General features: G+C 54.2%; 1 protein-coding gene across 2 annotated transcripts in view; it reads right to left on the reverse strand.

Moving 5' to 3' along the window:
* The window catches only part of LOC123764047 (serine-rich adhesin for platelets), an 86,060-nt gene extending 61,692 nt beyond the window's left edge, over positions 1-24,368 (reverse strand). For both annotated transcript variants that reach the window (XR_011229428.1, XM_045751533.2), the window contains exon 1: positions 23,700-24,368. Coding sequence is in view for 1 of the 2 variants with exons in the window: in XM_045751533.2 (XP_045607489.1) it covers positions 23,700-23,751 (52 nt within the window). In the remaining variant the exon portion in view is untranslated. The remainder of the gene's footprint in view (positions 1-23,699) is intronic.
* Positions 24,369-24,628: the final 260 nt, after the last annotated feature.

Here is a 24,628-nt window from a genome sequence, read left to right on the forward strand (position 1 = left end):
TATTCAGTGATTCAGGAAGATGTTCAATGTTTCATTGAGTTATTGAGTTATTCAGCTGTTTATAGAGTTATTCTGTGGTTCTGCAGTTATTTAATGGTTCATGGAGTTGTTATTTGTTTCATGAAGTTATTCAGTGGTTGATGGACGTAACAAAAAACATATTTGGAAGAGTCGAGGTGAGATGATGGGTCACTCAAACATTGTGTTAGGCATTGGGCTCAGCTGTGTTACTCTGGGTGGCTGGGAGACCTCGGTGGACATGTTATTATCCGGTGATGTTTAGCGAGGTGCGGGTCTTACCAGGTGACGGCTTCCCCACCGAGGTCCCCCGCCCACCGAGGTCCCCCCGCCCACCGAGGTCCCCCCGCCCACCGAGGTCCCCCCGCCCACCGAGGTCCCCCGCCCACCGAGGTCCCCCCGCCCACCGAGGTCCCCCCGCCCACCGAGGTCCCCCCGCCCACCGAGGTCCCCCCGCCCACCGAGGTCCCCCCGCCCACCGAGGTCCCCCCGCCCACCGAGGTCCCCCCGCCCACCGAGGTCCCCCCGCCCACCGAGGTCCCCCCGCCCACCGAGGTCCCCCCGCCCACCGAGGTCCCCCCCCCGCCCACCGAGGTCCCCCCGCCCACCGAGGTCCCCCGCCCACCGAGGTCCCCCGCCCACCGAGGTCCCCCCGCCCACCGAGGTCCCCCCGCCCACCGAGGTCCCCCCGCCCACCGAGGTCCCCCCGCCCACCGAGGTCCCCCGCCCACCGAGGTCCCCCCGCCCACCGAGGTCCCCCCGCCCACCGAGGTCCCCCCGCCCACCGAGGTCCCCCCGCCCACCGAGGTCCCCCCGCCCACCGAGGTCCCCCCGCCCACCGAGGTCCCCCCCCCGCCCACCGAGGTCCCCCCGCCCACCGAGGTCCCCCCGCCCACCGAGGTCCCCCCGCCCACCGAGGTCCCCCCGCCCACCGAGGTCCCCCCGCCCACCGAGGTCCCCCCGCCCACCGAGGTCCCCCGCCCACCGAGGTCCCCCCGCCCACCGAGGTCCCCCCGCCCACCGAGGTCCCCCCGCCCACCGAGGTCCCCCCGCCCACCGAGGTCCCCCCGCCCACCGAGGTCCCCCGCCCACCGAGGTCCCCCCGCCCACCGAGGTCCCCCGCCCACCGAGGTCCCCCGCCCACCGAGGTCCCCCCGCCCACCGAGGTCCCCCCGCCCACCGAGGTCCCCCCGCCCACCGAGGTCCCCCCGCCCACCGAGGTCCCCCCGCCCACCGAGGTCCCCCCCCCGCCCACCGAGGTCCCCCCGCCCACCGAGGTCCCCCCGCCCACCGAGGTCCCCCCGCCCACCGAGGTCCCCCCCCCGCCCACCGAGGTCCCCACGCCCACCGAGGTCCCCCCGCCCACCGAGGTCCCCCCGCCCACCGAGGTCCCCCCGCCCACCGAGGTCCCCCCGCCCACCGAGGTCCCCCCGCCCACCGAGGTCCCCCCGCCCACCGAGGTCCCCCCGCCCACCGAGGTCCCCCCGCCCACCGAGGTCCCCCCGCCCACCGAGGTCCCCCCGCCCACCGAGGTCCCCCCGCCTACCGAGGTCCCCCCGCCCACCGAGGTTCCCCCGCCCACCGAGGTCCCCCCGCCCACCGAGGTCCCCCCGCCCACCGAGGTCCCCCCGCCCACCGAGGTTCCCCCGCCCACCGAGGTCCCCCCGCCCACCGAGGTCCCCCCGCCCACCGAGGTCCCCCCGCCCACCGAGGTCCCCCCGCCTACCGAGGTCCCCCCGCCCACCGAGGTTCCCCCGCCCACCGAGGTCCCCCCGCCCACCGAGGTCCCCCCGCCCACCGAGGTCCCCCCGCCCACCGAGGTTCCCCCGCCCACCGAGGTTCCCCCGCCCACCGAGGTTCCCCCGCCCACCGAGGTCCCCCCGCCCACCGAGGTTCCCCCGCCCACCGAGGTCCCCCCGCCCACCGAGGTCCCCCCGCCCACCGAGGTCCCCCCGCCCACCGAGAAGAATACCATGACCGTAGAAAGACATTGAAGCAATGGTGGATACAACCTTGAATGTCATCAGTTTTGCTGGCCATCCTCATCAACAAAAGACCAAATCAACAAAAGCTTAACAAGAGCCACGGGAGAAGAAAGCTCTAAACTTTCTGACACGAGACACAAGTCCTGTGCATCCGAGCACTCTAATGTAAAAAAAAATATGATTATCCAGCTGTGTCCACATGCTGTCAATATTCTCTCTCCCTCCAAGCCGTCCCTCCCTCACCCCGTCCCTCTCACTTCCTTCCCTCACCCCTCCCAAGTCTGTGTCCCGCCCCCTTCCAGGTAGGAACTCTCTCCCCCCTCTACCTTGCCATCACCTCCCCTAGGCAAAAGACCTTGACGGCCCGACGCGGGAAACACAGGAGATGGGCAGACGCCCCGCAGGCCAGGGCTGTACTGGGGCAGACACTCCACCCCAGCACACACTGTACTGGGGTAGACTCTGACAATGTCAACGCCATCTGTTGAGTGCACCCGATCCCATTTTCTGTTACCCCAGTGGAAGGCTGTGATCTTACTGATACCTGTGTGGTTTCCTTCTTACTATATAATTTGTATTCCTCAGAAGTGTTGACCAGGGGCCACATTCACGAAGCAGTTACACAAGTACTTACGAACGTGTACATCTTTCCTCAATCTTTGACGGCTATGGTTACATTTATTAAACAGTTTACAAGCATGAAAACTTGCCAATCAACTGTTGTTTTTATTATAAACAGCCTCCTGGTGCTTCGGAGCTCATTAACTGTTTAATAATTGTAAACAAAGCCGCCAAAGATTGAGAAAAGATGGACAGGTTCGTAAGTGCTTACGTAACTGCTTCGTGAATCAGGCTCCAAAACCACACATTAGAAAGTGAAGGGACGACGACGTTTCGGTCCGTTCTGGACCATTCTCAAGTCGATTGTGATGTTGGGGTAATTTGGTTGACAAGAGTCAGTTCACCCCGAAGTGACCAGCAAAATCAGTCCTGAATGCAAGACTTAATTTAGTGGGAACAGTTAGGACCTAGTTGGTGGAGACAGTGAATTGTCTGTAATAGCCAGCGAGCTATTGGTGATTAGACCGACGTATCCCGAGGTGGCCCAGTTGTGTTACGAGTTGGAATTAGCGTCCGTCTGTCCTCTAAGGCTTGTTATAAATGAATCCTTTAGGGGGACGGCAGCCATCGTCTTGCTGAAGACTTGCCAGTGTGTTGTTGGAGATTCGAAGTAGTGTTTTGACACTGTGGGTATACTGTGTAGCACTGTGTAGCACTGTGTAGTACTGGCCAGGATATTGATGAGAAAGGTGGACTCGCCATCGTGAGTACCTTGGAAGAAAGTCTCAGGAGAGGAACCAGGGGCCAGATTCACGAAAGCACTTACGAACGTGTACATCTTTCCTCAATCTTTGACGGCTTTGGTTACATTTATTAAACAGTTTACAAGCATGAAAAGTTGCCAATCAACTGTTGTTATTGTTATAAACAGCCTCCTGTTGCCTCGGAGCTCATTAACTGTTTAATAATTGTAAACAAAACCGCCAAACATTGAGAAAAGATGTACAGGTTCGTAAGTGCTTGCGTAAGTGCTTTCGTGAATTTGACTCCTTGAGTGTTGTACGATAGAAGATAGAAGTGGACTCGCCGGAATAGAAAATCGTAGAAGTTCACTACAGGACACTACAAAAGTAGCTTTCTTTCACACACTTTCACTGTGTGAAAGTGACGCCTGCGGTGTTGTGGGGGGGGGGCAGTACATGTGTTGTATATATGTAATAAGTGTATATAGTTAAGAAGCACACATTGTGATGGTCTTGTTCAGTATTGTTTATCTCCCATTCCCGTTGGATTGGATATCCAAGTTCTTAATAACTGTCCAGTTCTTAATAACTTGCCTAAGACTTGAGGTTGGATCTGGTAAGAAAAGGCACTAAGGCCCAATAGCAAGTTGAATAAAAAGAACCCGGTTACTGGCTAAGTGAGGCCGTAACATAGACACCCCAGCCCAGTAGACACTGTGTACTGGGGGCAGACACCCCAGCCCAGTAGACACTGTGTACTGGGGGCAGACACCCCAGCCCAGTAGACACTGTGTACTGGGAGCAGACACCCCAGCCCAGTAGACACTGTGTACTGGGGGCAGACACCCCAGCCTAGTAGACACTGTGTACTGGAGCAGACACCCCAGCCCAGTAGACACTGTGTACTGGGGCAGACACCCCAGCCCAGTAGACACTGTGTACTGGGGCAGACACCCCAGCCCAGCACACACTGTGTACTGGGGCAGACACCCCAGCCCAGTAGACACTGTGTACTGGGGCAGACACCCCAGCCCAGTAGACACAGTGTACTGGGGCAGACACCCCAGCCCAGTAGACACTGTGTACTGGGGCAGACACCCCAACCCAGTAGACACAGTGTACTGGGGCAGACACCCCAACCCAGTAGACACAGTGTACTGGGGCAGACACCCCAGCCCAGTAGACACTGTGTACTGGGGCAGACACCCCAGCCCAGCACACACTGTGTACTGGGGCAGACACCCCAGCCCAGCACACACTGTGTACTGGGGCAGACACCCCAGCCCAGTAGACACAGTGTACTGGGGCAGACACCCCAGCCCAGTAGACACAGTGTACTGGGGCAGACACCCCAGCCCAGTAGACACTGTGTACTGGGGCAGACACCCCAGCCCAGTAGACACAGTGTACTGGGGCAGACACCCCAGCCCAGCACACACAGTGTACTGGGGCAGACACCCCAGCCCAGTAGACACAGTGTACTGGGGCAGACACCCCAGCCCAGTAGACACAGTGTACTGGGGCAGACACCCCAGCCCAGTAGACACAGTGTACTGGGGCAGACACCCCAGCCCAGCACACACTCTGTACTGGGGCAGACACCCCAACCCAGTAGACACAGTGTACTGGGGCAGACACGCCAGCCCAGCACACACAGTGTACTGGGGCAGACACCCCAGCCCAGCACACACAGTGTACTGGGGCAGACACCCCAGCCCAGCACACACAGTGTACTGGGGCAGACACCCCAGCCCAGCACACACTCTGTACTTGGGCAGACACCCCAACCCAGTAGACACAGTGTACTGGGGCAGACACCCCAGCCCAGTAGACACTGTGTACTGGGGCAGACACCCCAGCCCAGCACACACTGTGTACTGGGGCAGACACCCCAGCCCAGCACACACTGTGTACTGGGGCAGACACCCCAGCCCAGCACACACTGTGTACTGGGGCAGACACCCCAGCCCAGCACACACTGTGTACTGGGGCAGACACCCCAGCCCAGTAGACACTGTGTACTGGGGCAGACACCCCAGCCCAGCACACACAGTGTACTGGGGCAGACACCCCAGCCCAGCACACACAGTGTACTGGGGCAGACACCCCAGCCCAGCACACACAGTGTACTGGGGCAGACACCCCAGCCCAGCACACACTCTGTACTGGGGCAGACACCCCAGCCCAGTAGACACTGTGTACTGGGGCAGACACCCCAGCCCAGCACACACTCTGTACTGGGGCAGACACCCCAGCCCAGTAGACACTGTGTACTGGGGCAGACACCCCAGCCCAGCACACACAGTGTACTGGGGCAGACACCCCAGCCCAGCACACACAGTGTACTGGGGCAGACACCCCAGCCCAGCACACACAGTGTACTGGGGCAGACACCCCAGCCCAGCACAAACAGTGTACTGGGGCAGACACCCCAGCCCAGCACACACAGTGTACTGGGGCAGACACCCCAGCCCAGCACACACAGTGTACTGGGGCAGACACCCCAGCCCAGCACACACAGTGTACTGGGGCAGACACCCCAGCCCAGCACACACTCTGTACTGGGGCAGACACCCCAGCCCAGTAGACACTGTGTACTGGGGCAGACACCCCAGCCCAGCACACACTCTGTACTGGGGCAGACACCCCAGCCCAGTAGACACTGTGTACTGGGGCAGACACCCCAGCCCAGCACACACAGTGTACTGGGGCAGACACCCCAGCCCAGCACACACAGTGTACTGGGGCAGACACTCCAGCCCAGCACACACTCTGTACTGGGGCAGACACCCCAACCCAGTAGACACAGTGTACTGGGGCAGACACCCCAGCCCAGCACACACTGTGTACTGGGGCAGACACCCCAGCCCAGCACACACAGTGTACTGGGGCAGACACCCCAGCCCAGCACACACAGTGTACTGGGGCAGACACCCCAGCCCAGCACACACAGTGTACTGGGGCAGACACCCCAGCCCAGCACACACTCTGTACTGGGGCAGACACCCCAGCCCAGTAGACACTGTGTACTGGGGCAGACACCCCAGCCCAGCACACACTCTGTACTGGGGCAGACACCCCAGCCCAGTAGACACTGTGTACTGGGGCAGACACCCCAGCCCAGCACACACTCTGTACTGGGGCAGACACCCCAGCCCAGTAGACACTGTGTACTGGGGCAGACACCCCAGCCCAGCACACACAGTGTACTGGGGCAGACACCCCAGCCCAGCACACACAGTGTACTGGGGCAGACACTCCAGCCCAGCACACACTCTGTACTGGGGCAGACACCCCAACCCAGTAGACACAGTGTACTGGGGCAGACACCCCAGCCCAGCACACACTGTGTACTGGGGCAGACACCCCAGCCCAGCACACACAGTGTACTGGGGCAGACACCCCAGCCCAGCACACACAGTGTACTGGGGCAGACACCCCAGCCCAGCACACACAGTGTACTGGGGCAGACACCCCAGCCCAGCACACACTCTGTACTGGGGCAGACACCCCAGCCCAGTAGACACTGTGTACTGGGGCAGACACCCCAGCCCAGCACACACTCTGTACTGGGGCAGACACCCCAGCCCAGTAGACACTGTGTACTGGGGCAGACACCCCAGCCCAGCACACACAGTGTACTGGGGCAGACACCCCAGCCCAGCACACACAGTGTACTGGGGCAGACACCCCAGCCCAGCACACACAGTGTACTGGGGCAGACACCCCAGCCCAGCACAAACAGTGTACTGGGGCAGACACCCCAGCCCAGCACACACAGTGTACTGGGGCAGACACCCCAGCCCAGCACACACAGTGTACTGGGGCAGACACCCCAGCCCAGCACACACAGTGTACTGGGGCAGACACCCCAGCCCAGCACACACTCTGTACTGGGGCAGACACCCCAGCCCAGTAGACACTGTGTACTGGGGCAGACACCCCAGCCCAGCACACACTCTGTACTGGGGCAGACACCCCAGCCCAGTAGACACTGTGTACTGGGGCAGACACCCCAGCCCAGCACACACAGTGTACTGGGGCAGACACCCCAGCCCAGCACACACAGTGTACTGGGGCAGACACTCCAGCCCAGCACACACTCTGTACTGGGGCAGACACCCCAACCCAGTAGACACAGTGTACTGGGGCAGACACCCCAGCCCAGCACACACTGTGTACTGGGGCAGACACCCCAGCCCAGCACACACAGTGTACTGGGGCAGACACCCCAGCCCAGCACACACTCTGTACTGGGGCAGACACCCCAGCCCAGTAGACACTGTGTACTGGGGCAGACACCCCAGCCCAGCACACACTCTGTACTGGGGCAGACACCCCAGCCCAGTAGACACTGTGTACTGGGGCAGACACCCCAGCCCAGCACACACAGTGTACTGGGGCAGACACCCCAGCCCAGCACACACAGTGTACTGGGGCAGACACCCCAGCCCAGCACACACTCTGTACTGGGGCAGACACCCCAACCCAGTAGACACAGTGTACTGGGGCAGACACCCCAGCCCAGTAGACACAGTGTACTGGGGCAGACACCCCAGCCCAGTAGACACAGTGTACTGGGGCAGACACCCCAGCCCAGTAGACACTGTGTACTGGGGCAGACACCCCAGCCCAGTAGACACAGTGTACTGGGGCAGACACCCCAGCCCAGTAGACACAGTGTACTGGGGCAGACACCCCAGCCCAGAAGACACTGTGTACTGGGGCAGACACCCCAGCCCACCACACACTGTGTACTGGGGCAGACACCCCAACCCAGCACACACTGTGTACTGGGGCAGACACCCCAGCCCAGTAGACACAGTGTACTGGGGCAGACACTCCAGCCCAGTAGACACTGTGTACTGGGGCAGACACCCCAACCCAGTAGACACAGTGTACTGGGGCAGACACCCCAACCCAGTAGACACAGTGTACTGGGGCAGACACCCCAGCCCAGTAGACACTGTGTACTGGGGCAGACACCCCAGCCCAGTAGACATTGTGTACTGGGGCAGACACCCCAGCCCAGTAGACACTGTGTACTGGGGCAGACACCCCAGCCCAGCACACACTGTGTACTGGGGCAGACACCCCAGCCCAGCACACACTGTGTACTGGGGCAGACACCCCAGCCCAGCACACACTGTGTACTGGGGCAGACACCCCAGCCCAGCACACACTGTGTACTGGGGCAGACACCCCAGCCCAGCACACACTGTGTACTGGGGCAGACACCCCAGCCCAGCACACACTGTGTACTGGGGCAGACACCCCAGCCCAGCACACACTCTGTACTGGGGCAGACACCCCAGCCCAGCACACACTGTGTACTGGGGCAGACACCCCAGCCCAGCACACACTGTGTACTGGGGCAGACACCCCAGCCCAGTAGACACAGTGTACTGGGGCAGACACCCCAGCCCAGCACACACTGTGTACTGGGGCAGACACCCCAGCCCAGTAGACACAGTGTACTGGGGCAGACACCCCAGCCCAGTAGACACAGTGTACTGGGGCAGACACCCCAGCCCAGCACACACTGTGTACTGGGGCAGACACCCCAGCCCAGTAGACACAGTGTACTGGGGCAGACACCCCAGCCCAGCACACACTGTGTACTGGGGCAGACACCCCAGCCCAGTAGACACAGTGTACTGGGGCAGACACCCCAGCCCAGTAGACACAGTGTACTGGGGCAGACACCCCAGCCCAGTAGACACAGTGTACTGGGGCAGACACCCCAGCCCAGCACACACTGTGTACTGGGGCAGACACCCCAGCCCAGTAGACACAGTGTACTGGGGCAGACACCCCAGCCCAGCACACACTGTGTACTGGGGCAGACACCCCAGCCCAGCACACACTCTGTACTGGGGCAGACACCCCAGCCCAGCACACACTGTACTGGGGCAGACATCCCAGCCCAGTAGACACTGTGTACTGGGGCAGACACCCCAGCCCAGTAGACACTGTGTACTGGGACAGACACCCCAGCCCAGTAGACACTGTGTACTGGGGCAGACACCCCAGCCCAGCACACACTGTGTACTGGGGCAGACACCCCAGCCCAGCACACACTGTGTACTGGGGCAGACACCCCAGCCCAGTAGACACTGTGTACTGGGGCAGACACCCCAGCCCAGCACACACTGTGTACTGGGGCAGACACCCCAGCCCAGCACACACTGTGTACTGGGGTAGACACCCCAGCCCAGCACACACTGTGTACTGGGGCAGACACCCCAGCCCAGTAGACACTGTGTACTGGGGCAGACACCCCAGCCCAGTAGACACTGTGTACTGGGGCAGACACCCCAGCCCAGCACACACTGTGTACTGGGGCAGACACCCCAGCCCAGTAGACACTGTGTACTGGGGCAGACACCCCAGCCCAGTAGACACTGTGTACTGGGGCAGACACCCCAGCCCAGCACACACTGTGTACTGGGGCAGACACCCCAGCCCAGCACACACTGTGTACTGGGGCAGACACCCCAGCCCAGCACACACTGTGTACTGGGGCAGACACCCCAGCCCAGCACACACTGTGTACTGGGGCAGACACCCCAGCCCAGCACACACTGTGTACTGGGGCAGACACCCCAGCCCAGCACACACTGTGTACTGGGGCAGACACCCCAGCCCAGCACACACTGTGTACTGGGGCAGACACCCCAGCCCAGCACACACTGTGTACTGGGGCAGACACCCCAGCCCAGCACACACTGTGTACTGGGGCAGACACCCCAGCCCAGCACACACTGTGTACTGGGGCAGACACCCCAGCCCAGCACACACTGTGTACTGGGGCAGACACCCCAGCCCAGCACACACTGTGTACTGGGGCAGACACCCCAGCCCAGCACACACTGTGTACTGGGGCAGACACCCCAGCCCAGCACACACTGTGTACTGGGGCAGACACCCCAGCCCAGCACACACTGTGTACTGGGGCAGACACCCCAGCCCAGCACACACTGTGTACTGGGGCAGACACCCCAGCCCAGCACACACTGTGTACTGGGGCAGACACCCCAGCCCAGCACACACTGTGTACTGGGGCAGACACCCCAGCCCAGCACACACTGTGTACTGGGGCAGACACCCCAGCCCAGCACACACTGTGTACTGGGGCAGACACCCCAGCCCAGCACACACTGTGTACTGGGGCAGACACCCCAGCCCAGCACACACTGTGTACTGGGGCAGACACCCCAGCCCAGCACACACTGTATGGAGTAATTATTCAGTATTGATCCAAACCAAATATTTAGCCATATCAAATCATAAGTCATTTCTCTCCTTGTTTTGTTGTATCAGTATAGCAGTAAACCTTAAGCCCAGGGCCACGGAGGGGGCCACTTAACCCCTTACTCTACACCAGTGTGTTTACATCTGTCATTGGCGGCGTCGACCCACATGACCATACAATACACCAGCCAGCTGCTGCCACGGGGATGAGAGCAGACCTTCACACACACCACACACACCCAGGGACCTGTCTGACCCGCCTCGCTGCGCCGGGCAGATCATCACTTAATGCCGCGCTCAAATCTCCAGGCTATTAGCAAAATATATAAACACACCCACACACACACACACACACACACACACACACACACACACACACACACACACACTCTTGTGTGTGGGGGGAGCGTGCGTGTGGATATTGACTAAATCACAATAGGAAGTCACCAGGATAATTGTGTGGTGCAGGGACATGTGAGGAACACAGGGGGGCAACACTGTCAGGAGGGGGGGGGGGGCAGGCGCCCCACCTCACACCTGGTACACGACCCCCCGGGGGGGGGGGAAGGGGGGGTGATGGCTGGAGCTGACTGACTGGATGTTTGGGTGGATAAATAGTTGGTTGGTTGAGTGGATGGGCGCTGGTATGGTTGACTGTATAGTGTGATGAGTGGATCACCACTACCACCATCCGCCTCCACTACCACCACCCCATCACCACCACCACCACCACAACCGCCACTACCACAACCACCATCACCACCACCCCACCATAACCGCCACCACCACAACCACCATCCCCTCCACCACATCCACTACCACCACCATCACTTCCACCATATCCACTACCACCACCACATCTACTACCACCACCACCGCCACCACCACAATCACTATCCCCTCCACCCTCACCACCACCATCCCCCTCCACCACATCCCCCTCCACCACATCCCCCCATCACCGCCACCACCACAACCACTATCCCCTCCACCGTCACCATCACCATCCCCCTCCACCACATCCCCCCATCACCGCCACCACCACAACCACTATCCCCTCCACCGTCACCATCACCATCCCCCTCCACCACATCCCCCACCACTACCACCACCACCTCCACCACCACCATCACTACCACCACCACCACCACACACCACCACCCCCACCACCCCCACCACCACCACCACCACCACCACCACCAGACACCACCAAACACCACCACACACCACCACCCCCACCACCACCACACACCACCACCACCACCACACACCACCACACACCACCACACACCATCACCACACATCACCACCACCACAACCACACACCACCACCACACACCACCACACACCACCACACACCATCACCACCATCACCACACACCACCACACACCACCACCACCACCACACACCACCACACACCACCACACACCATCACCACACACCACCACCACCACCACCACCACCACCACCACCACCACCACCACACACCACCACACACCATCACCACCATCACCACACACCACCACCACCACCACCACCACCACCACACACCACCACACACCACCACCACCACCACCACACACCACCACCACCACCACCACCACCACCACCACATACCACCACACACCATCACCACCATCACCACACACCACCACCACCACCACCACACACCACCACCACCACCACCACCACACACACAGTAAACGGCAGGTTCAGGAGGCAGTAAACAGGTACATCCCGGCCCAAAGGAAAAAATCCGAGAAACAAAAGAAGAATCCATGGTATAATAGGGCATGTATGGAAGCAAAGGGACTGAACAAGAGGGCGTGGAGGAACTTCCGGAATAACAGAACACCAGAAAGCAGAGAGAGAGATACCAGAGAACCAGGAATGAGTATGTCAGGGTGAGAAGAGAAGCAGAGAAAAGTTATGAAAATGATATAGCAAACAAAGCCAAGACCGAACCAAAGCTACTCCACAGTCACATCAGAAGGTAAACAACAGTGAAAGAACAGGAAGTGAAATTTAGAACAGGCGAGGACAGGTATACAGAGAATGACAAAGAGGTGTGTGAAGAACTCAACAAGAGGTTCCAGGAGGTCTTCACAAAAGAACAAGGTGAGGTCACTGTGCTAGGAGAAAGAGAAGTAAACCAGGCGGCCTTGGAAAGGTTCGAAATTACGAGAGCGGAGGTCAAGAGACACCTGCTGGAACTGGATGTTAGAAAGGCTGTTGGTCCAGACGGGATCTCGCCAAGGGCACTGAAAGAGTGTGCAGAGGCACTTTGCTTGCCACTCTCCATAGTGTATAGTAGGTCACTGGAGACGGGAGACCTACCAGAAATATGGAAGACGGCGAATGTGGTCCCAACATACAAAAAGGGCGACAGGCAAGAGGCACTGAACTACAGGCCAGTGTCCTTGACTTGTATACCATGCAAGGTGATGGAGAAGATCGTGAGAAAAAAACTAGTAACACATCTTGAGAGAAGGGAGACTTCAAGGAGAAAATGCAGTCCGCCCAACCATTTTCTTGGATTGTCGTAAAGCCTTTGACACAGTACCGCATAAGAGGCTGGTACATAAGCTGGAGAGACAGGCAGGTGTAGCTGGAAAGGTGCTCCAGTGGATATGGGAGTACCTAAGCAATAAGAAGCAGAGAGTTACGTTGAGGGGTGAGACCTCAGATTAGCGTGAAGTCACCAGTGGAATCCCACAGGGCTCTGTACTCGGTCCTATCTTGTTTCTGATATATGTAAATGATCTCCCGGAGGGTATAGATTCATTTCTCTCAATGTTTGCTGACGATGCCAAAATTATGAGAAGGATTAAGACAGAGGAGGACTGCTTGAGGCTTCAAGAATATCTAGACAAGCTGAAGGAATGGTTGAACAAATGGTTGTTAGAGTTTAACCCAAGCAAATGTAATGTAATGAAGATAGGTGTAGGGAGCAGGAGGCCAGATACAAGGTATCATCTGGGAGAGGAAATTCTTGAAGAGTCGGAGAGAGAGAAAAAGACTTGGGGGTTGATATCACGCCAGACCTGTCTCCTGCAGCACATATCAAGAGGATAACATCAGCGGCATATGCCAGGCTGGTCAACATAAGAACGGCATTCAGAAACTTGTGTAAGGAATCATTCAGAACTTTGTATACCACATATGTTAGGCCAATCCTGGAGTATGTAGCCCCAGCATGGAGTCCATATCTAGTCAAGGATAAGACTAAAGTGGAAAAGGTTCAAAGGTTTGCCACCAGACTAGTACCCGAGCTGAGAGGTATGAGCTACGAGGAGAGACTACGGGAATTAAACCTCACTTCGCTGGAAGACAGAAGAGTTAGGGGGGACATGATCACCACATTCAAGATTCTGAAGGTAATTGATAGGGTAGATAAAGACAGGCTATTTATATTTAACAAAAGGGGCACACGCACTAGGGGACACAGGTGGAAATTGAGTGCCCAAATGAGCCACAGAGACGTTAGAAAGAATTTTAGTGTCAGAGTGGTTGACAAATGGAATGCATTAGGAAGTGATGTGGTGGAGGCTGACTCCATACACAGTTTCAAATGTAGATATGATAGAGCCCAGTAGGCTCAGGAACCTGTACACCTGTTGATTGACGGTTGAGAGGCGGGACCAAAGAGCCAGAGCTCAACCCCCGCAAGCACAATTAGGTGAGTACACCCCCCCCCCCCCCCGGCGTGTGGTATCTGCCGCTACCTTTATAGTCCAGAGTAAATACACTTAGTGACTTGCTGTTGTCTTAAGCTCTTCATGACTGCGTAATACGCTCACGACTGTGTGTGTGTGTGGGAGAGAATGAGAGAGAGAGAGAATGAGAGAGAGAGAGAGAGAGAGAGAGAGAGAGAGAGAGAGAGAGAGAGAGAGAGAGAGAGAGAGAGAGAGAGAGAGAGAGAGAGAGAGAGAGAGAGCAGGAAGGTCAAGGCAAGTGTGAGACAACAAACTTTAGCCCCGAGGCTAATTTTTTATGAGGGTCGCCCAAGGTGGATTCCCACGAGTCGAGGTCCTGCGTGCACACACACGCATTCCTGAGAAGGTGACACCACTCACGCAAACACTCACGCACACACACACACACACACACACACACACACACACACACACACACACACACACACACACACACACACACACACACACATACACACACACACACACACATACACACACACACACACACACACACACACAAACGGGGCCTCGTAGCCTGGTGGATAGCGCGCAGGATTCGTAATTCTGTGGCGCGGGTTCGATTCCCGCACGAGGCAGAAACAAATGGGCAAAGTTTCTTTCACCCTGAATGCCCCTGTTACCTAGCAGTAAATAGGTACCTGGGAGTTAGTCAGCTGTCACGGGCTGCTTCCTGGGGTGTGTGTGTGTGGTGTGGAAAAAAAAAAAGTAGTTAGTAAACAGTTGATTGACAGTTGAGAGGCGGGCCGAAAGAGCAAAGCTCAACCCCCGTAAAAACACAACTAGTAAACACACACACACACACACACACACATACACACATATATAGGGGCAGAAGGATTCACTACAAACGACAAGGAAGTGTGTTAGGAACTGAATAAGAAATTCCAGGAGGTCTTCACCTTAGAGCAAGGAGAAATTCCAGAGATAAGAGAGGGAATAGCTAACCAGGAACCACTGGAAGAGTTTGAGATTACCAGCGGGGAAGTAAGGAAGTGTTTACTAGAGTTGGATGTGACAAAGGCTATAGGTCCAGATGGAATCTCCCCTTGGATACTAAAGGAAGGAGCAGAAGAACTGTGCGGAATGTGGTGATCATGTCCACTCTCCATAGTGTATAACAAATCACTGACAACAGGGGAACTGCCAGAAATTTGGAAAGCAGCTAACGTAGTCCCGATATACAAGAAAGGGGATAGACAGGAGGCACTGAACTACAGGCCAGTGTCCCTAACCTGCATACCATGCAAGCTGATGGTGAAGATTGTGCGAAGAAAGCTAGTGGAGCATCTGGAGCGAAAGAACTTTGTAACACAGCATCAACATGGGTTCAGGGATGGCAGGTCCTGCCTCACAGGGTTACTTGAATTCTACGACCAGGCAACAAAAATAAGGCAAGAAAGAGAAGGGTGGGCAGACTGCATATTTCTGGATTGTCAGAAAGCCTTTGATACAGTACCACACAAGAGGCTAGTGAAAAAGCTGGAGATGCAGGCTGGAGTGAAAGGGAAGGTACTCCATTGGATAATCAACAGGAGACAACGAGTCAGTGTGAGGGGTGAGGTCTCAGATTGGCGAAACGTTATGAGTGGAGTCCCGCAGGGGTCAGTCCTTGGACCTATACTGCTTCTGATATATGTAAATGATCTCCCAGAGGTATAGAATCGTTTCTCTCAATGTTTGCCGATGATGCAAAAATTATGAGGAGGATTGAAACAGAGGATGATAGTAGGAGGCTACAAGATGACCTAGACAGACTGAGTGAATGGTCCAACAAATGGCTGTTGAAGTTCAACCCGAGTAAATGCAAAGTAATGAAACTAGACAGTGGAAACAGGAGGCCAGACACAGGATACAGAATAGGAGATGAAGTACTTAATGAAACGGACAGAGAGAAAGATCTAGGAGTTGATATCACACCAAACCTGTCTCCTGAAGCCCACATAAAAAGAATAGCGTCTGCGGCATATGCGAGGCTGACTAACATCAGAACAGCGTTCAGGAACCTGTGTAAGGAATCATTCAGAATCTTGTACACCACATATGTAAGACCAATCCTGGTGTATGCGGCCCCAGCATGGAGCCCGTACCGTGTCAAGCACAAGACGAAGCTGGAAAAAGTCCAAAGGTATGCCACTAGACTAGTCCCAGAACTAAGAGGCATGAGTTACGAGGAAAGGCTGCGGGAAATGCACCTTACGACACTGGAAGACGGAAGAGTAAGGGGAGACATGTTCACAACCTACAAAATCCTCAGGGAAATCGACCGGGTAAACAAGGATAAACTATTCAACACTGGTGGGACGCGAACAAGGGGACACAGGTGGAAACTGAGTACCCACATGAGCCACAGAGACGTTAGAAGGAACTTTTTCAGTGTCAGAGTAGTTAACGGATGGAATGCATTAGGCAGTGATGTGGTGGAGGCTGACTCCATACACTGTTTTAAATGTAGATATGATAGAGCCCAGTAGGCTCAGGAATCTGTACACCAGTTGATTGACAGTTGAGAAGCGGGACCAAAGAGCCTAAGCTCAACCCCCCAACAAGCACAAATAGGTGAGTACAAATAGGTGAGTGTACACACACACACACACACACACACACACACACACACACACACACACACACACACACGAAAAGGAAATATCTTCTAGGATCTAGGGTGGACATAGGGAGGGGGACATAGGAAGGGGATGACATAGAGCAGCAGAAGATATGAAAATTGTTGAGAAAATAGTAGGTTCAGGAGAAGGCTTCACTTCAAAGGAAAATTTTTGGATAAGAAAATATGAGAAAGACAAGAACCGCCTCTTAATGTTGACATTTAATGGAGTAAAACAAATGAGGGAAGTGCTTAGAAATGCCAGGAAATTGCTGAGTGATGTGGATGACAAACTTAATTCCCATCCAAAACAGGATCACTAATTCAAAGGAAGATAAAGAAAAACTGAAAATAAACCTCGTTGAAGCTAAACGTCTAAATGAGGAATAGAACGGAAGAAGAAATCCTTTTTTTTCCTACAAAGTGTTAGGGACTGGAAAGCTTGTGAAATGGTACATAAAAGCAAAGCAACAAAATCATTAGAGGAAGGGGAGAATGAAGGACAAGGGAAAGGGAACATGTTCCTGAAAATGTATATACCAACATAGATGGAGAGAGATAAAAAATACTGGTGCTAAAAGATATAATTCAGTTTAAGGTCCCAGATATTGTCGCACTAATAAACGAAACTTGAAGAAAATATTTTAAATGAGGTCATATTCCCAAAGGGTTACTCAGTCTTGAGACGTGACAGGAAAACTTGGAAGGGGGAGGGGAGGAGGAGTGGCTGTGCTGGTGAAAGAACACCTGAAGGTAAGAGAGTTAATACTTGACAACCCTCGAGACGTTGACATAATGGCATTGCAGGTCTGGAATCAGGATGATAAACTGATAATAGTAAATGCCTACAGCCCACCAGCAAGCAACACATGGACAAATGAAGAACTGGATAACAAATGAAAGGGCCTCATTACGGTCAGGAGAGAGAGAGATTATTGTAAAAGCAGATAAAGATAAATCACGATTGTTGGTACTGAGGAACTTCAACTTTAAAGTACTAGACTGGGATGCGTACGAAGCAAGAACGGAGGACTTTTGGACATGCAGATTTGTAAACCTCATTTTGGAGACATTCATGTATCAACACGTCAAGCAGGCCACAAGAATGAGGGAAGGGGATGTTCCGTCAGTACTGGATCTAGTATTCACCAGGAAAGAAGAAGAGATATTTGACATCCAGTACCTTCCTCCTTTGGGAAAGAGTGATCACGTCCTGTTGGGAATTAATTATACTTTGCTATATAATCTAGAAGACAATGGGGACATTGAAACAGTTAATAAACTTGATTTCAAGAGAGGATACTACGGGGAACTTAGCAAATTCTTTAATGAATTTAACTGTACAGACTTGTTGTTAGGTAAGGAAGTAAATGAGATATATACCAAATTTTATGAAATATATGATGAAGGCACAAAAATTCATACCAAAACAGAGATGCAGGACCAGAAAAACAGGATTGGTTCAACAGAAATTGTGAGAGGGCCAGAGAGGAAAAGACAAGAAAATGGATACAATATCGGAAGAGGCTTAACCCACAAACACACCAGCACTACGAGCAAGTAAGAAACATTACAGAGCAGTGAGGAGAGAGGCAGAAAGGAACTTTGAGAAAGGGGAAGCAGACAAATGTAGAACAGGGCCAGGCCCTCAAGAACTAGATGACACAAATTCAAGCTAAGGAAACAAAGGTGCCGAAAAAATATTAGAAAGTTTTCTTTTGCAAACAGAGTGGTAGACTCTTGGAAGAAGTTAAGTGAGAAGATGGTGGAGGCCAAAACCATCAGCAGTTTCAAAGAGTTAAATGACAAAGAGTACTGGGAAGACGGGACACCACGAGCGTAGCTCTCATCCTGTAACTACACTTAGGTAATTACTCAAGGAGAGAACACACAGAGCAACACAGGGGAGAGGAAAGGAGTCAAGATAGCAAGACTGGAAGGATAACCAGACAGATAACAAAGATTAGGAGGAGGAAGACGAGGAGGAAAACTCAAGAACTGAGGGGTAGGGAAGGGAAGAAAGGAAGAATAAATATGAGACTGAAAGGATAGAGATAGTTGTGGAGGAGAGGTGGAGAGGAGGAGGAGGTGGTGGAGGAGGGGGAGGAGGAGGAGGTGGTGTAGGAGGAGGAGGAGGTGGTGTAGGAGGAGGAGGAGGTGGTGTAGGAGGTGGAGGAGGAGGACGTGATGTAGTAGGAGGAGGAGGAGGTGGAGGAGGAGGACGTGATGTAGTAGGAGGAGGAGGAGGTGGTGGTGGAGGAGGTGGTGGTGGAGGAGGAGGAGGTGGTGGTGGAGGAGGTGGTGGTGGTGGTGGAGGAGGTGGTGGTGGAGGAGGAGGAGGTGGAGAGGAGGAGGGGGGAGGATGTGTATGAGGACATAACGGGAGTGCCATATAAGGGCGCCATGCTTGCCTCCTGCACGCATGGCCTCCTGTAGTTGCTGACCACACTCTGCCCTCTCCTTATGTAACCCCCACTGTGTGTGTGGTCACCCCCCCACACACACACACACACACACACACACACACACACACACACACACACCACCCACGCACCATACCACAAACTACAAGCAAATATTAATAAAGTTTTCGACTGGGCAGCAGAAAATAACATGATGTTTAACAGTGATAAATTCCAGGTACTCAGGTACGGTCAAAATGAAGACCTTAAACATAATACATGGTACAAAACACAATCAACTCTGCCAATACTAAGAAAGCAGCATGTAAAGGTTTTGGGAATAATGATGTCTGACGACCTAACGTTTAAGGAGCATAACCAAGCAAATATTGCGACAGCCAGAAAAATGATAGGATGGATTACGATAACTTTCAAATCCAGGGATCCCATCACAATGGTTGTACTCTTCAAGTCCTTTGTGCTGTCCCATCTTGAGTACTGCTCAGTACTCACTTCCCCCTTCAGAGCAGGAGAGATCGCTGAAATAGAGGGAATAGACAACATATACGGCATACATAGACGCGATAAAGCAATCAACCGATTGGGATCGTCCCAAAGCTCTCAAAATGCACTCACTAGAAAGGAGACGAGAGAGGTATAAAATAATTTACATATTTGTATATTTCCATATAATATATGGAAAGTACTGGAGGGTCAGTACTTTCCATATATTGGAGGGTCAGTACAGGGTCCCAATGGTAAAAACAGTAAAACAACAACGTACTGGAATGAGCAATACGGAGGGAAATGCAGAATAGAACCAGTGAAGAGCAGAGGTGCCATAGGCACAATCAGAGAACACTGTATAAACATCAGAGGTCCGCGGTTGTTCAACGTCCTCCCAGCGAGTATAAGAAATATTGCCGGAACAACCGTGGACATCTTCAACTGATCTTCAAGAAGTGCCGGACCAACCGGCATGCAAGAACAAAGTGATGTCTTTGTTGTGGTGGATATGTGGGTCTGCGGGCCGCTCCAAGCAACAGCCTGTTGGACCAAGCTCTGACAAGTCAGGGGCCGGGCTTGGGGAGTAGAACTCCCAGAACCCTATCAAGGTATGCTCAAGGTAAGGTATGACAACCCGAAACACCACCCACACATCACACCCCACCTACCACACCACCCACCACCCACACACACCACATCACCCACCACACCACCCACACATCACACCCCACCAACCACCCACCAACCACATCACCCACCACACCACCCACACATCACACCACACATCACCCACCACACCACCCACACATCACACCACACATCACCCACCACACCACCCACACATCACACCACACATCACCCACCACACCACCCACACATCACACCACACCAACCACATCACCCACCACACCACCCACACATCACACCACACATCACCCACCACATCACACACCACACCACCCACCACACCACCCAAACATCACACCCCCACCCACCACCCACCACACCCCACCCACGGCCCACCAAGACAGCGTGGAGAAGGGTGTCCGGTGTAGCAGGTGGACCTGCCTCCTCCCACGGCCAAGGTGAATGACCAGTTGGGCACAAGGGACACTGCCCCTCCTGACCCGCCTCCTGGCCCGCCTCCTGGCCCGCCTCCTGGCCCGCCTCCTGGCCCGCCTCCTGGCCCGCCTCCTGCACCAGGTCCACAAACCTCTTACCCAGGCTGTATTTATTTATTTATTTATATACAAGAAGGTACATTGGGCTAGAGAGAATACATAGCATGGTATTTACAATCTTGTAAAGCCACTAGTACGCGCAGGGTTTCGGGCAGGTCCTTAATCTAACAGATAATTTTAACTAGGTAAATTCTAGCAGAATTAATAAAATGATAACAGATACATTGCAAGAAAAAAAATGAGATGAGAGAGATTAGTAAGTATATTAAAGCACATTGGTATATTAAAGCTCTGATTGATTACATTGACAGCTTGATTGGTATATGTGTAATTACCTAAGTGTAGTTACAGGATGAGCGCTACGCTGGTGGTGTCCCGTCATACCAGTACTCTTTGTCGTATAACACCTTGGAACTACTGACGGCTATGTCCTCCACCTTCTCACTTGTTCTAACAGTCTACCACTCTTGTTTACAAAAGAAAACTGCGTGCGTGCGTGCGTGTGTGTGTGGGTGGGGTGGGGAGGGGGGGGGGTAAAGTAGATGACCAGAGAGACCAAAGACAACGGCAGGAGCAAGCGAGACGACAGATCAACAGGAATTATTACACATTATTATTATTGTAATAATACAATATTACACGTATTGTAATACGTGTACTATTACGTCACGTCACTCAGGGGTACCAACTCCCTCACCTTGCTGGTGACGGCACAGTGTTCTCCAGCAGTGTTGGGTATTATCCTGCAGGGGGGGGGGAGCTCACTATTTGCATTGAAATCTCCACTCCAGGGTGAAAGACTCCCTGTTTTGTGTATTTACCTAGTTGTACTCACCTAGTTGTGCTTGCGGGTTGAGCTCTGGCTCTTTGGTCCCGCCTCTCAACTGTCAATCAACTGGTATACAAATTCCTGAGCCTACTGGGCTCTATCATATCTTCATTTGAAACTGTGTATGGAGTCAGCCTCCACCACATCACAGCCTAATGCATTCCATTTACTAACTACTCTGACACTGAAAAAGTTCTTTCTAACGTCCCTGTGGCTCATTTGGGTACTCACTTTCCACCTGTCATCCCTTGTTCGCGTACCACCCGTGTTAAACAGTTTATCTTTATCTACCCTGTCAATTTCAGAGAATTGAGAATTTTATAGGTAGTGATCATGTCTCCCCTAACTCTTCTGTCTTCCAATGTCGTGAGGTTTAGTTCCAATAACTTTTCCTTGTAGCTCATACCCCTCATCTCGAGGAAAAGTCTGATGCCATACCTTTGAAACTTTTCTAACTTCGTTCTGTGTTTGACTAGATGTGGACTCCACGCTGGAGCCGCATAGTCCAGTAATGGTCTGACATATGTGGTGTACAAGGTTCTGAATGATTCCTTACACATGTTTCTGAAGACACTTCTTATTTTTGCCAGCCATTCATACGCCGCTGATGTTATCCTTTTGGTGTTGGCTTCAGGGGACAGGTCTGGCGTGATATCAACCCCCAGATCTTTCTCTTGTGTGTGGGGGGGGGGGGGTGGGGGGGGCACATAAATATCACAAAATATCTTTTGTTATTCCCACCCTCTGACTGCCCACTGTGTCCTAAAAAAAGTATTAAAGATTGCACACACACACACACGTTTGTGTATATATATATATATATATATATATATATATATATATATATATATATATATATATATATATATATATATATATATATATATATATATATATATATATATATATATATAACTGAAAACTCACATCCCAGAAGTGACTCGAACCCATACTCCCAGGAGCAACGCAACTGGTATGTACAAGACGCCTTAATCCACTTGACCATCACGACCGGACAAAATGAGGTGATAGCCGAAGCTATTTGAACCACCCCACCGCCGGCACTCGGATGGTAATCTTGGGCATAGCATTTTACCAAATCACCTCATTCTTTGGGGCAACACGTGAGGAACACAAACGAGTAACGAGTGCCGGCGGTGGGGTGGTTCAAATAGCTTCGGCAATCACCTCATTTTGTCCGGTCGTGATGGTCAAGTGGATTAAGGCGTCTTGTACATACCAGTTGCGTTGCTCCTGGGAGTATGGGTTCGAGTCACTTCTGGGGTGTGAGTTTTCAGTTGCATATTGTCCTGGGGACCATTCAGGCTTGTTCGCATATATATATATATACATACAGTATATACACACACACACAGTTCAGTGACAGGTTTGGGAGACACACAACAAACTACAAATTTCCCGCAGTTTGAGTGTTCATTATTATCACTGGACAGGTTGGGGTCTGGATTATTTGTGTGTTATGTATGTTTACATGGCCCAGGCTGGAGGCGCTGAGGCCCAGGCTGGAGGTGCTGGAGGCCCAGGCTGGAGGCCCAGGCTGGAGGTGCTGGAGGCCCTGGCTGGAGGTGCTGGAGGCCCTGGCTGGAGGCCCAGGCTGGAGGTGCTGGAGGCCCAGGCTGGAGGCGCTGGAGGTGCTGGAGGCCCAGGCTGGAGGTGCTGGAGGAGCTGGAAGCCCTGGCTGGAGGTGCTGGAGGCCCAGGCTGGAGGAGCTGGAAGCCCTGGCTGGAGGAGCTGGAGGCCCTGGAGGCCCAGGCTGGAGGCGCTGGAGGCCGAAGTACTTGGTTAAGAGCTGGTGTCGAGGACGGAGTGTGAGAGAGAACTAATGTAAGGAAGGGTGAGAGGTTGAGACGAAGAGTCTGGTGTCTCTTGTACTCACCCTTGACGGAGTTGATGACGAAGGCAGCGAGGACAACCAGCAACCAGTCCATCGTCACGGAGACTCAGCTGGTGCCACGGGTCATCGAGAGCCCCTTGGCAGCACTTGAGGTCAACTGAGGTCACTTCCAACCAAACGCTTTCCACTTAATGCTTCCCAAAGCAACTATAGTTCCTTGGGGTCAATTGATAACACCTTAAGTGAACAATGAGTACCTTGTTGCCACCTGGCGTCACCTGAGGCCACCTGGCGTCACCTGAGGCCACCTGGCGTCACCTGAGGCCACCTGGCGTCACCTGAGGTTCCCTCACCACAAATACTATGGGAAATACTAGCACACCTCCACTAGTTTACGGCACTCGGCGCGTTCCAAGAGAGCACTTTATTAAGGAATTAGACTTGAGGGTATGTAAAGGCTTGTGGATACGACAATTGTTAGGGCGGGGCGGACCACGAGGGCTAGACAGTGCAGGTCTGGCGGCGGGGCGAGGGATGACCCTGGCAGTGAAAAAGGAGAGTGTCCGCCAGGCTCCACCGACCGCGACCAACTACACTCAGCAGCGCGCACTCACTCACGCTCGCCTCTCCTTGGCGCGGGGGAGAGGGTGAGGGGGACTCTGCCTTGGAAGGAAGGCAACAGTAGGCGGCAGGCAGACGTCTACAGAATGAAATGAAAAGTGACTTGAGACAGGAGGTAAGAAAATGTTGTTACAGAGTGGACTGAAGACCTATAGGGTGACCCCAGCCCAGAGTGGCGGGGGTGTAGGGTGACCCCAGCCCTGAGTGGCGGGGGTGTAGGGTGACCCCAGCCCAGAGTGGCGGGGGTGTAGGGTGACCCCAGCCCTGAGTGGCGGGGGTGTAGGGTGACCCCAGCCCAGAGTGGCGGGGGTGTAGGGTGACCCCAGCCCAGAGTGGCGGGGGTGTAGGGT

Source organism: Procambarus clarkii, chromosome 23 (genome assembly GCF_040958095.1).
Source record: "Procambarus clarkii isolate CNS0578487 chromosome 23, FALCON_Pclarkii_2.0, whole genome shotgun sequence".
NCBI classification, from domain to species: Eukaryota; Metazoa; Arthropoda; class Malacostraca; order Decapoda; family Cambaridae; genus Procambarus; species Procambarus clarkii.